General features: G+C 39.6%; 1 protein-coding gene across 3 annotated transcripts in view; it reads right to left on the bottom strand.

Moving 5' to 3' along the window:
• PTPRM (protein tyrosine phosphatase receptor type M) overlaps positions 1–14630 on the bottom strand; it is an 806716-nt gene that overhangs the window by 266894 nt on the left and 525192 nt on the right. For 2 of the 3 annotated variants that reach the window (XM_034995810.1, XM_034995813.1), the window contains one exon: positions 9495–9569. The exons of the other annotated variant lie outside the window; for it this stretch is intronic. In XM_034995810.1, coding sequence (XP_034851701.1) covers positions 9495–9569 — 75 coding nt within the window. The remainder of the gene's footprint in view (positions 1–9494; positions 9570–14630) is intronic. 3 annotated transcript variants of the gene reach the window in all.

Genomic DNA, 14630 nt, shown 5'->3' with positions numbered 1-14630 from the left:
GCAGGATCAACACAAAAGTCCTTCATGTGACTTCTGAGGTCCCAGTCGGCCTCGGTCTGCCTGTACAACCTGACTACTCTTCACACATCCTTCTTGCTCTCTGCTCTCCAGCCACGAGGGCCTTTTTTGCAATATTTCATTCTTGGTCATGCTACTTCCCACCACTGGACCTTTGAACTTCTTGTTCCTGCCACTGACTAAGCTCAAATTCAGTAAACAATTACACCCTCTTCAAGCTGTATCCAGTCCTCTGAGCTACTTAGTATGGCTAAAGTCTGATTTTAGTTATGTCTTCATTTTACAAATAGAGAACCCTGGGTCCACAGAAGGGCACATGCTGCCTATCTGCACTTAGGTCTGTCCCAGCTTATTGCTCCCAAAGAGTAACAAAGATCTACTGGCTGGGTCTGACAGGTGGAAGTACAGAAGTAGTCAGATGCAGTCTGGGGAGTGGGAGGAAACAGATGATGTTGGTGTGAGTGGGTATTAAATTAAAATTAAACCTTTCTTGCTAAAATAAATGGCTGACTAAAACTGTGCTTTTTAAAAATAGGTTGAAAACCACGGGTCTGTTTTATTTGCAGTGCAAACGTCTATGGAATCAAATATATATATATATATATTTTTTTTTTTTTCTTTAAAGAAGAGATGAATTTTATGACTAACATAAAATCAGTCCAAAGTAGGCTAAATAAAAAGATTCAAAAGCTTCCTGTCCTCATCAAAATTTGCTCAAAATTTACTAACGATATGATGAAAGCTATAAAATACCTGGAACTAAATTTAACAAGGAAGGTCATCAACTGTTCAGTCATTTGGTAAATAATGTGGAACACCTGCTAGATGCCCATACACTACACTGGGAATGAGATAGATGAAGCCCTGCCTCCCCCACATTCTGGAAGGAGACACGCAGTCATTGGCAACCGCATCAAGAAGCAGAGTGATGGGCAGGACAATGGCTGGGGGCCAACAAGGCACTGTGCTTCAGGATGGTGGTCTAGAGAAGTACCTCCACACTGAATCCTGAACTTTGAGAAGGAGCTAGAAATATGAAGATTAGGGTTAGAGTTGCAGTCCCAGGGAAGACGATCTGGTGCAGGATCCAGCTTGGTGCTTTGAAGAGAAAGGAGTTCAGCACTGAGTATGGGAAGTGATAGAAGGTGAGGGCCAGGTGTGAGAGGGGCCAGACCATGCACCCCCCTTTGCTGTGACATGACGTTTGGAATTTATGCAAGTGCAGGAGGAAGCTATTCAAGGGTGTTAAGAAGAGGAATGATGGAATGAGACTTTAATTTCCAAAAGTCAGTCCAGCTGCCATGCGGCAAATGAGTCAACAGGGAGCCATGAGAGTAGTTAAAATGCGTGTGTGGTGGTCCAGGCTGGTGTGGTGGCCACGAGAAGGTGAGATGTCATTGAACCTAGAATATATTTTAGAGGGAAACCTGACAAGGCCAGCTAATGCAGAAAACTCCAAATTTGTATGACAAATTGTAACAAGATTTGAATTGATGAAGAGATTTATCATATCTCTACAGTCAGGATAATGTATAGATTTGATAAGATTCCAATGAGAACCTCAGTGGCATTTTTGGAACCTGACTGCCTGGTGTGCACTTGGCCACCTTCTCAGTGTCTTGGATATATCACAAAACAGCACATGAAGATTCCTGCCCTCGAGGGCTTATATTCTAGGAGGGGGAGAAAGATAGGAGCAAACATAAATAAGCACATAGGGTGAGAAGTGTTATAAAAAGGAAGAAAGTTGCAGCCTAAGGGGACAAGTTGTGTGGAAAGAATGGGGACAGATCTCATGGAAGGCTGCAGGGTGAAGAAGGGTGAGTATTCATGGCCAACCTTGTTGAGAAGGTGGATCTGAGCAAGGACTACCAGAGGTAGGAGAGTTAGCCAAGTGGATATCTGGGGAAGAATATTCCTAAGCAAGGGGAAAGTGGGAGCAAAGGTGAAGGAGGGAGCATGGCTGATATGTTAATCAGGGGAGTGGGGAGGCATCTAAGGCTATAAGCCATCATAAGGACTGATAAGTAGACAAGGAGGAATCAGTGGGGAGGGATTTTTGACAAAGAATATGGAGAGAATTCTAGTTTTATCATGTAACAGAATATCGTAAAAGCCAGCATAATAAAAAATTATGATAATAACGTAGGAAGACCCAAAGAGGACCATAACAAACTCTATACATGTATCTTAACATATGACAATATGGTGTTTCAATTCTGTGAGAAAATAATTGTTTATTTACTAATGAGAGCCGGTCTAACTGTTGTCTACCTGGAAAAAGCTAGACCTCTCCCTTGGCAATACACCACACCATTATCAGTGGTCATTTCTAGACGGATTCAAAAGCTAAAATTCAGGAGACTGGCTGAATAATCACAGAGATGTGAAGATCTCAAGCAAAACAAAAACCTTGGAGAAGCAGAGGAAAATGGGAACATATTGATTATCTGAAAATGCAAACTTCTTTATGTCAAAAGACACAATGGAGTCAAAAGAAGAGTGACTGACAGGAATAAGTATGAAAAAATAGAGAAGAAGAAATGCAAATGGCCAATAAACAGGCCAGGATGCCCAGCTTCAGGAAAAGTCAGGAGAATCCCACCTTCACTCACCATACTGGAAACATGAGGTGGTAAACATGAGAGCAGGTGGATCCATGGGAAAGGGGCACTGAGCAGGTACTTGGGGATGAATTGCTACAATTTGGAAGGAAAGGAATACGGCCAGTTGTACATAAAAAATGAACTTATCCTTTGACCCACATTTGGGAATCATTAAGAAATAAATGTTATAATGGAAAGAACATACACAGAAGGTTATTTATTCCAGTTTGTGGTGGTGATTGTTGTTGTTAGCAGGAAAAAAAAAATGGTGAAAATCTGAATGTCCCTTAACAAGGGACTGAGTGAATAGATCATCACATGGTCCTACAGAGGAACAATATTCAACTAGGTAAAAGAATGTCTTAGATTGATAGGTATAGGCTTGAAGAATTCATTGCCTATTAAATGTAAAATGCAAGTGGCAGAGTTAAGTGTATAAGTGGTAGTGAAAAAATCTGGATATATTTGTATATTTTTATGTAGAAAGAAAGACCACTATTATAGGGGCTGGGGATGAGGTCAGTATAGACATAGGGTAAAATTGTTGAGTATATCTGAGTTTTTATAGGCTTTGTTCACTGACATATCCCAAGAGCGTGTCTACCATATAGAGCAGGCACTTAGGAAATATGTGCTTGATGAATCAATGAAGGAATGAAAGGGTTTGCATCATTCCCATAATTGAAAAGAATGTGTTAAGGTAGAGAAACTGTAATAGCTAACATTTATTGAGGGTTTACTAAGTACTTTACTTGTTTCATTTAATCCTGACAACTTTACTGTGAGTAAAACTGTAACTCCCATTTCACAGATGAGCAAACTGAGGCACAGAGATTTGAAGTAACTTGCACAAGATCACTCTGCTGGTAAGTGACACAGCTGAGATTTGAACGTGACTGATTTAGTTCTCGAGCCCATGTTCCCACCTGCTTTGCTACCCATAACTTCTAACATGAAGTTGTTGCCCAGCCCAGAGGCCTGTGTGAGAGGAGGCTCTTGAGGCTTTCCCATGGAACCCCACAGAGCACTGTTTGAGAATGACTGGACCAGACAATGTATCCCTATGGTCTCTGGCAACTGATTAACGAGCATCTGTGGAATGAAGGATTTGAGATCCTTACCTTTCCCAATGTACCGCCCCCTACAGTCACCACCAAATTTAGATCCTAATTTGGGCTCCCTGCCTAGTGTCAGCCTAGGGCTCAAAATCCATGAGCTGAGACATACAGTATCTAGCACTCTCCTTCATTCTTTGTAAAGGTGGCAGGAGAAACACGTGTTCTGGAAAGATGGTGTTAGGGCTTCAGGGTCTACTTAAATTTGATATTTGCTGCAGACCCACTCATCAGTGAGTGTCCAAGAAATCTCCTTGGGCTGTTGCTGGTGAACTTCAATTACAGTTTTTGTTCCTAAGGAAAAGGTGTCCTTCTCTGTGACCCAATGGCTAGGACCAGCAGGGCTGTGACGGAAACTGAACATCCCACGGCTGGCAAAAGGCAGCCCACCCAGGAGAGAGGGCACAGCAATGGAAGGGGAGGCCTGAGCCAGACGTCTCAGGGCTCGGGGCTGAGGGAGCAGCTGGGTGGGCATGGAGGGCAGTGTTCTAACACTGCATATGCAGGGGACATTCACTGATCAGTGGGAAACACCAAGGTGAGGGGCAAAGCACCTACCTGGAGGAGAATTAATCTGCCTGTTCTGCTGTTTGTCAAGCAACACCTGTTAGTATGAAAACAGGAGCCAGGCAAGCAGGCAATAGGAGGTTCTCAGGCTGGGGAGCAGGATAATGTGCGGTGGGGGCAAGGGGGCGAGGGGCCCAGAGGGCCCAGGTGTCAATAAAAACCCAAATGACAGGGCTGCATGGGGTTTCAGGGCTGGGTGGGAAGCAAGTGAGGCCTGAGGAGCCCAGGAGGGGACAGAGGAGAGTGCGGAGGGCACGGAGGGCAAAAAGGGAGAAATTCAAACAGATGCTGAGGTCAGAGGAGCCCAGGGCTCAAGTCACAAAGCCTGGAATCTGATTTCTCTCCCTGACTTGACTGCATTTCAGTACTCTGGGGCCTGTGGAGGTGTTTAATTCCTTTGAGCTTCCTTTTCTCAACTGAAAAGTGTGACGATGTTCTCTCAGGTGGCTATTGTGAGACTGAGTGAAATAATGCCTGTGGAAGTCTCTAGCATAGCGTCCCTCATACACTCAGTGGCTTGACTTCCTCAGTGGAATCTAGTTCAGTGACTTCCATGTTTTAGATTTTACATTAAAAAAAAAAACTCTATTGGGGTGCCTGGAGGGCTTAGTGAGTTAAACATCCGACTCAAAAAAAAAAAAAAGTCCGACTCTTGGTTTCGGCTCAGGTCATGATCTCAGGGTCATAGGATGGAGCCCTGTGTCAGGCTCACCTCCAAGAGGACTCTGCTTGAGATTCTCTCCTTCTCCCCCTACACCTCCCGCCATGTGCACACTCTCTCTAAAATAAATAAATAAATAAATAAATAAATAAATAAATAAATAAATAAAAATAATAAAAACGCTATTTGCTTTAAGAGCCACATTAAGGAGAAAAAGAAATCCTTTGGGATTTATTTCATGATCACTTTGCCTATATACTGGCAAAGATTCTCTCTGTGACCAAACTCCAGCCGGCTCCCCTGAGCCCTTCTTCCCCTAGGCCTCAACCTTGGCCTGTAAAGACTTGAACACTGATGGTTTCTAACTGTTCAAGGCTGCAGACCCAGGTGGCCTGATCCCCCTTAAAATGCTCACCTGAGAAAACTCGAGCCTGCCCAAAGAACTCACGGTTTGTTCCAGTGACACTTGAAGACAGGGCCCCAGTGTCCCAGCCTCTGAGGGAGGGGAGCGGCCCAACTTGGATAAATGCCAGTTAGCCAACCAGATGGGTGTCTTGTGGACCAACACACCCTTCCTGATTGTTGTAAATTTTCACTCCCCTGACTCTACTGAGCCCCTGCTCACATCCTCCCTATCCCCTCATTCTCCCTTTAAAATGCCAGTCCCCTCTGCAAAAATCAAAACGGAGCCCACCTCTATCCCCTACAGTCAGTAGTTACTGAATAAAATGTTTTTATAGCTTTAATGTCCAGCTGTGTTTATCTTTGACAATACAGACATATGCTACATGTGTATTTTTCAAAACTTGAAACTGTGTGGGAATAATCTTTGGCTAGTTCTCTCTTTTTTTTTTTTTCAGTACTAATTATATCTAGCAAGTAATTCTACATGCTCTGATATATCTGATCTGTACCTGAATCCCAGAAGTCACTTTGTTTATAAATATTCTAAGATACAGATCTTATCATATTAGATGTATGGGTTAACCAAAATGGATGATAAAAAATTTGTTTAAGGAAAACATTCTCCACAGCATTTCAGAGTTGGCTGGGTTATTAAATCATAAGCAGAACTATCTTAATATAAAATAAACAGCCTAGAGATATTTATAAAATTAACTAAAAAATCTTAAAAAGAAATTTCTAGCATGTACAGCTTTTAATTTTCTTCCCAAAGCAGTACTATATTACAGACAATTAATCACATAATAAAGGGAACAAAGTAGAAACCAGAAGCATTTCCAGTTTCTAGAACTTTCTCTGTGTGCACTCTTCAGAGTGGTTTTCAGGTAGATAGGACCTTTATTCCAGTTAATATACTGTTTCCTTTTATAATCTCCTAAATCCAGTGGTTGAGTAAAGCATTTTTTAAATCTGGGGGTTACAACCCAAGAGTGGGAAATTAAATCAGTTTAGTAGGTAGTGACCAGAATTTTTTAAAAAATAGAATAAGATGGAACAGAATAGAACACATCAGAGTGCATCTTATTCAGTGAGTAGCCTTAGCAGTATGTTTTCTAATGCCTTTGCTTCAGTTAAACTAATGTGTAGGTCTATGTGTGTATATTGGATGATGACGTATTCTCACTGTTGACTGCAGAAAACAAATTTTAAGAAACACTGCCCAGTGCAGTGACAGTCCCGCTCATCCAATACACTAGCATTCTGCGGTTTGATCTGCCTTGTTCAGTAATCAGATCAGCTAATGTTTAGAAGCTGGTTGCTGTGTACAGCACAGTCCTGGTGCTGACATCAGGTCACCAGGGTGCTTGTGTTCTTTGGTGTTAGACAGCGAGTGAGGTCCCACGGAAAACCCAAGCCACATGTGCCGAGTTCTGGGACAAAGGAGCTATGCTGCAGAGGACTATCTTGCTAAGGTTTCCCAGTGTAAGCACAGCCTTGAATAGCACTTCTAAGAGTGTGATGTCAGCACAGATACAACAAAATGAACAAAAACATTGCCGAGGGCACTTCAGAATGTATCCCTCATGCGTCTCCTGTTGGCTTCTGGAAGGGACCATATTGTTCGAATAAACAAAACCAGAACAGTTTAATGGGTCACAGATGTGCAGCGTTCAGAACTGTCCCAGGGACCATTTCCTAAGCTGCTCTGCACGATGAGAAAGGTTTGGCAATCCATGTCCTTTTCGCCCATTAGTTACAAAACTGTTGTCTTTTCCTAACTGCTAAATGACGAGCATGACAGTAAGTTTTCATTCCTAAGAGCACATGTGTACGTAGGTTTTGATGTGACTAATGCAAAATGCCTGATGCCAAGAGCCTGGGCAACCATACAGAGTAAAGCTCTTTATAAGAGTTAGTAGATCTATACCTGGCACACAGAGGGTGGTCAACAAATGTCAGATCAGTGATTGAATGCATTAAGTCTCAAGCTTGCAGTATGACTCATGAATAAATCTCTTAAAAAAGACAGTGTTACTGCTATCAAAGTTGATGGCTGATGCAAATGGAAAATGCAAAAGGATTATTACTTGATTTTGAATTTATCTGGGTTAGATTAACCATCATTAAAATCAGCAGTAAATACTGAAAAAGGATCGGGAGTAGTTTTTTACTGGTTTTTGAGGCTTATTCTAACACTCTAACATTTTAATCTCTAATAAAGCAAAGTAAATGATGGAGATATCCTGCAGCCCTTAAAAGAATGGCAGCCATACAGTACAGCAATGTATGTGTCCTTCACAGACTAGTTCCCAAATAACAAGATACGCTGGATCTGAAAGCATTGTGAAGGAGGCTGATTTATGAGGTATCTTCTTAATTATGCAAGTTTTAGAGAGAAATCTATGTTCAGGAGTTTCACTTACTTCATGCCTAGTAAACAGCATGCTTCATATGGAAGTAGTAGATACAGGCAAAGCTTGAGAAGGGGGTTCTTTAACTATATTTCCCACAGCACTTATTTATAGGATAATGGGGCCAACCCATTTTTAATGGTCTGCTGACAACAATGGTGCCACCTGGGGGTCCGACTTGCTCAAGGATCTCAGGTTACCTTCAACTTGGACACCTAACCCAACCATGGGCCATGGGCCAGTCCTTAAATATGAAGGTTTTAGAGCGGAGGGCTTATGTTAAGGAAGACACTATCCATTAAGTACTTCTACTGTTTGGGAAGAGCACTTCACAAATTCCGGATAAGAAAGAGTCTGTAACAAGTAGGACTTCAATCAATAAAAGAAATGTGCTTAAAAAGAAACTTGGAAGCGACAGAAGCAGAACTGTTAATAAGAACTTCATAGCTTTTAGGCCCTGAAACAGAGGACTGGAAATATGTACAGAATGCCAGGAGAGGAAGAAGTAGTATTAGCCTACATTCCTTCACCTTACAAAACTCAGTCTGTGCATTTCCTGAGTTTCAGTTGCTTTTATTTGCCAAAATAATAAGCTCACAGAAAAACTTGAAGATTTATGAATTGTTACCATGAGTTAAGCTATACTTTTTTTTTCTTAAATGTTATAGAATATTCCTTCGTTTCATACACTTAAAACAATTGCTGGAGTGGAAATTCTATGGAAAACAGCTGAATGTTCTTACTCAGCTTGAGCCACGCCTATACCTGCCACAAACTACAATGTTGATCATGTCTCTGAGACCAGAATTTGAATCCTGCCCATGTAATTCTGTTAGAAATCTTGACAATGGCTTGCTTTTGCTGCAGGACAAAAATTTGTCTTCTGGGGTTCTCTGACCACTCACCTTCAGTCTGGAGTAATTTACCGGACTCTTTCCCTATGAGTTTATACGTATGTCCATACACCTTTAGAGATAGTACAGATGGACAAGCTAATTTCTCTTAGCTAAATTCTTTCTGTGTGCTTTTCCTTCTACAAAGAAGCACACAGTTCAACAGCATGACTCTAAGCCATTCAATTTTTTAAAAACTTCCCTAAATTATTCAATGCATTTGACTTGCAGATGTGCCACTGCTTTATATAAACACTTTGCTTTGAAACAAGGATCTAGAAGGAATGCAATCAGCTCTGCTCCGGTTGTATGTACATGAAAAGCTGTTTGAACAGTGTCACCCCAAACAGCTTTGGGTGGCTCCATTTCAAGACTCTGCATTGCTAAATGTGCGTGCAAACTAGACCCTACAAGGTGAAAAGTAAACCTCGCTCACCCTCACATTGCAAAGGCTTTTTAGGTTAATTTGCATAACTGGACATCATCTTTCTGTATTTTGATTGAATTCCGTTTGATGGCATTGCTACCGCAAGTCCAGCAAATTTCATTTTGTTTAACATTAGGCTCGAAAGGAACACACCAACAGACAAACACACAATGAAAACATGCAGTGGCGTTGTGCTTAATGCATGGGTATAAATGCACACACAGAAGAGGCCAAGCACATCACTTAATTTAATGCGGGCACAGGTCTGTACCAAGAGTCTGAAACATTGTAAACAAGCCTTAAGCAAAGGAGGAAATGTAGAGGGGAAACAAAGCTGAGAAAAATGAGCAGGAAATGGGCAAGATGACTCATCTATACTTGAACGTCTGACCTGTCAGTTGGTCGTCGCCTGCAGCAGGGGCGATGCGAATGTAAGGTGTTGTAAGCTGAGTCACGATTATCGCAGCTATGGCAAAGGAAGATTCCCAGGTCAGCATGCATGAGGGAAGAAAAAGCCAGACTGAAGCTAGGCTAGCAAGGAGAATCTCGATCAGTATATCACATCGTCTCAACTTTGTTCCAACAACAACAAAAAGAGAAGAAAAGAAAAAAGAAAAAAACACATAGCAAAGTGTTGAATTTTTGGAATTCTTTTCCCTTAAACAGGCTTTCATCAGGCAGTTAGATTTCTAACTATGACACAGTTGCAAGCTTTGGCTGAGATTCTGGGTAGATCAACTGAAGGGAAAAAAATAAAAACAAAACATAAGTCCTAAATAAGGCTCTAGACTGAATAGTATTTCCAAATGCTACTGAGCGTAGCGTCTAAATGGTTCATTGCTAATTCTGATGATCCCAACTTTAGGCTTTTAAAATTTATTAGGTTACTTAAAATTCTGCTGCTGAAGTCACAATATTTTCTCTTCTTGCTAAAATCACCTTTGTGGAGCACATTATCTTCTTTCACTAAAAACATTTTTTAGGTAGAGGAATTTCTCTGATAACTAAATTTCATGTAGAACATTTCCATTTAGGGACCTTATTTTGTCACATTAAGGGACTGAAAAAAATGCATCTCAAAGCATCGGTTAAAGAAAGGAAAATGAGTAATTGCTTTTGCTATCATTGTCATGGTCCACATGTGACCCAAGACATGATTAAGATTCTTGAATCGGACCAGTGGGGTTTCTTGGTTTGCCTGCACAGCTCAGCAGTTGTGTTTAAGTGGTTAACATTTATGACACACAGATATTGGGGGAAATATTGAAAATTAAAACGTCAGTTCTAACATGATACAGCTGGAAAATGATGCAAAGAAAAAATATTGGAAAATTAAGGACAGGCTTACATGAAAGATTACTAATTTACATGGAACAGCCTGGGTGCTATTAGAAATGTGGCAGCGAGTAAGGAAAATAGATCATCTACCATCTGCAGACAATTAAACCCAAAACTGCTGCTGCATAATATTTTGAAATACCCCTCTGCACCATTCAAACGGTGCTGCTCCTTATAACTAGACAACTGTAGCAACTGGATTCAGAAGTGGGATAATTGTCTTTCACACATTGTTAATGAAAACTTCCTAGTCTTGTTAAGTGAGATGAATAAACTACCAGTTGGGTCAGGACATGGAGGACTCCTGAGGTATTACAGAGATAATTTTCTTGATAGGATAGAGTATGCAGTTTTCCATCCTGATATAATCAATTGCAAACAGTAAAATGTAATTTCTAAGACCTGTTACAAAGTTGGTACCAAGTTTATACATATAACGATTGCTTGGGCATAGACTACTGTTGTTCAACCAACATTCCTGTGTGGTTTTCTATTACTTACAGGAAAATGTGACCTACTCTGCTTTCGAGCACAATTGTCTGATCAAAAACAGAGCATCTACCCAATACTGAAAAAGGTAAACAATATGAACAAAAAGTTACTTGAAAATGGCTATGTTGGGCAGCCATGTATTCACAACTAAAGGAAAGGCAAATTGCAATCAGAGGCTCAAAACCCCCATGGAAAAGGTACATTATAGATATCAGGAGGGGTTTTTATATGATTTCTATGTTCTGCCTTCTAAAGCGTTCATTTGTGACTATTATTTTTAGTTACCAGGAAAAAAAAAAACTAGATTCTGTTACAAATTACCTTAAAAAGGAGTCAGCTGGCCCACGTCCTACTTTTGCAAACAAAGTCTTATTGGAACACAGTCAGACTTAACTGCTTACACATCACCCACGGCTGCTCTTGTACAGCAGTGGGAGAGCTGAGTAGCTGTGACAGAGACCATATAGTTCACAGAGCCTAACATATTTACCCTCTGCCCTTTGCCTAAAAATTTGCTGCCCCCATCTTAAAATATCAATAAAAATGCATTACAAAACAGAATACTGCTAAATTTGGTAAGGTAAAGTCAGAAATCCCAATCCTCTGCTTTGAAGACAGTATCTGATAGTAGGTGATAAATTTAGGGTCTCTTTTAGGCCCAAAGGTATGAATGGAAGAGCAAAAAGTGGATCAGACTTGCAAAGTATCATCTCAGTTGCATGTGGTGGGGTCTTCTGGGATGTGAGGAACCAGTATTTACCAAACTCTTTGGCATGACTTTCGTGATTCTTGGAAAATGAGTTTGGATCAAATAATTTGGGAAACATAGGGTTGGACAAAGTTAAACAGGTTTTCTTTTCCTTAGTAACTTCTCAGGGGCCTGGATTGTACTCATGATGCACATTGGGAAGACTATTTCAGATCAATCAAAGAAAATATTTTCTCTACAAAATGCTGAATGACAAATGTAGATCATATCTATATTTCTATTTCTAAATCCATAGCTAAATGATAGCAGATTAGCATAGATGAGTGGTCTTACTATATAATTTGTTTTCTCCTGTATTGAATATGAGTAATTAAAAGGAATCTTAATTAGCTTTGCATGTCAACATTCCTTTCAGCTCTTTTATCAGTGTGTTTTCATTCTGTAGCATTGTGGCCTAGAAACTATGGTGTTTCTTTGAACAAAACAGTGAATAGGAAAACAGTCTAGAGAAACTTCTTCTCAAAGAGCCTAGTGATTAAAAAAAGAAACATTCAAATTTCTGAATCTAGTTAGAATTGTATCAGGACAATGGAAATCCTTCAAAGTTTTCTGAAGGTCTTCCAGCAAAGCATACGCACATTGCAGTATAAACGTAAGTTAAATAAAATACCGAGCTTAAAAACAGTGAAGCATTTTTTGCACCAAAAATTCATCTCAAAATATGACAAAAAATAATGTTTTTTTTTCTTTTTAAGACTTAGACTCCTATAATGCTTTTGAAAAGAATTTAGCATGTGTTCTCATGAAGTTTTTGTTTCAAGTTGTAGTTATACTGCTGTTAGCCAAATCACAGCAAAGAAAGGAATAAGTACACACATATGACTCTAGCCCCCATACACTAAAAACAAAGAAACAAACAAAAAAAACCCCAAACTTTTATGAACTCAAAATCCTTAAAAATTTAAAAGTGATATATTTACATACTAGGAAGTCTCACAGATTATACTACGCCTAACATTTAGTAGGTGCTCACATACATTTTAAAATAAATGTTTAACAAGAAAGCCCCCAAATGGCTATACTGTCAAGGAGAAAGACAGAGGGTATCATGTTATGGAAAATATTATTTTATGGAAGATTGATGCAAAGTATACAGTTTAAACTGATTATTATATCAATTAGAATGGATATACCTCATTTAATATGAGAAGTCTAAATTACCTACAAGACAGATTTTGATTTTAAGTGTATCCTGTCTGTTTAGAATTGATAATGAACAAAGCCTTCCAGAACGAGCATAAAGAGTTTCAACCCTACCACTGACCACAAGGCAACCATAAGGTATGCAAAAGTCAAAGAAAATACATACGCTAACTGCTAAGACACAGTTGGACCAAAGTGGTCTTGAAAAGAATCCAACTATAAAAATGCGAATGTGATTAAAAATCAAAATAAAACTAAGAGAATCTAAGAATAGCTAAAAGCTATTCTATTAACTCCACCATACAGATTGAGGGTAACATCCAAACATCATGCATATTCTATTATTGTAATGTGTCTTTATCTTTTAACTCAAGAGATAGAATATTCTGTGATGCGTTTGCCTATAGCCAACAATAAAAATACAGTCACGTATACCTGTGAGGAATCTGGATGTATAAATTAAAGGGTACAGGAAAATATAGGCAATCCCCCATACATATGGTGATAGGTAAGAACACACCTTAGGGTTTTTTCCCATGTCTCATTTTTATGAGGCTTTATATTTGAGATGATTAGTGTCAAAATACACCCATGGAATATTATTAAAATAATCACAACATTAAATGTATAAACAGTATGAAATATATCTTTAAGAGACATACCCATACTTGAAATTACAAACTAGGTTCCTGTGAAAACAAATCTACCTCCATAGTTTCTCTATAATACTTGTCAACAGTTGTTTCATGAGAACATCGACATCTTTGTAAATTCAAAATGCTGCTTAGGAAAGTGGTTTAGTGCCTGGAAATTCAATTAATCCACCACACTGTCAGCCAGCCACATGTGGCAAAAACACAGTCTGAACTCTTTTAAATTTCCAGCATCTTTACTGCAGAGGACCAGTAAGGTTATTAGAACTGCCTATTTCTCTGTTTTGACTAAGTAGTCAAGATGGAATGGCTTCCTGCACTGCTGAAAGAATCTTTAGCATGAATAAAGAAAAATGATCTGACTGTAGTGGTGGTGGTGGGGCATTAGACTGTGTTGTAAAGGAAGTTCATTGAATCTGTGCATGTAGAACATAATAAAATAAAATAGTACGGGACAGTTCAGTTCCAACTGCAAGGAGATATTTTCCCAAGGTGTCCTCTCGTATTATGCTTTCGTGAATAGACATGACAATGTTACATAATTTCTCTTAACATCGGTTCCCCTCTTTCCCCAAAAGAGTTGATGTGGATAGAGGTTGTTGCTATATCAATGTTTGCAAATGACTCAGAAAATATGAGTGGGGAATATTTAGTCAATCAGGTCATCTGATTGCCTAATCATCCTTGGGTGAACTGAAAAACAAATGACAATATTGATTAAATCTAGCTGATGGAAGAAAAGGATCCAAATCACCACTTAATCCAATCTATTGTGAAAACGGCCAACGTCAGATTTCCGTATCTACAAGCGTGTTACTTATATAATTGTTTAGCTATGTAGCTGAACATGATGACAGATATTTCACTGCTTTCAGAGGAAACTGGGCAGGGCCTCGATTTTAATCAAGGGGAGAGCAGACACTTATACAACGCAGTACCGTAACTGGATATATTAGAGGTTCAGCTGGGCGAAGAGCTGTGAAACATAGTGAAACACTTCGGGTCAGAGTCCAAAAGTTTGGAATTAAGCCCTGACCCACAGATTATCAGCTGAGTGACCTTGGTTAGTCAAGTCGTCTCTAAAAATACGCATTTTCTTAATTTAAAAATTAAAAATAGTAATACCTGCCTC

The sequence above is a fragment of the Mirounga leonina genome, unplaced genomic scaffold (assembly GCF_011800145.1).
Source record: "Mirounga leonina isolate KUSES-001 unplaced genomic scaffold, KU_Mleo_1.0 Mir_93, whole genome shotgun sequence".
Taxonomy (NCBI): Eukaryota; Metazoa; Chordata; class Mammalia; order Carnivora; family Phocidae; genus Mirounga; species Mirounga leonina.
This window is presented reverse-complemented; position numbering and strand designations above follow the sequence as displayed.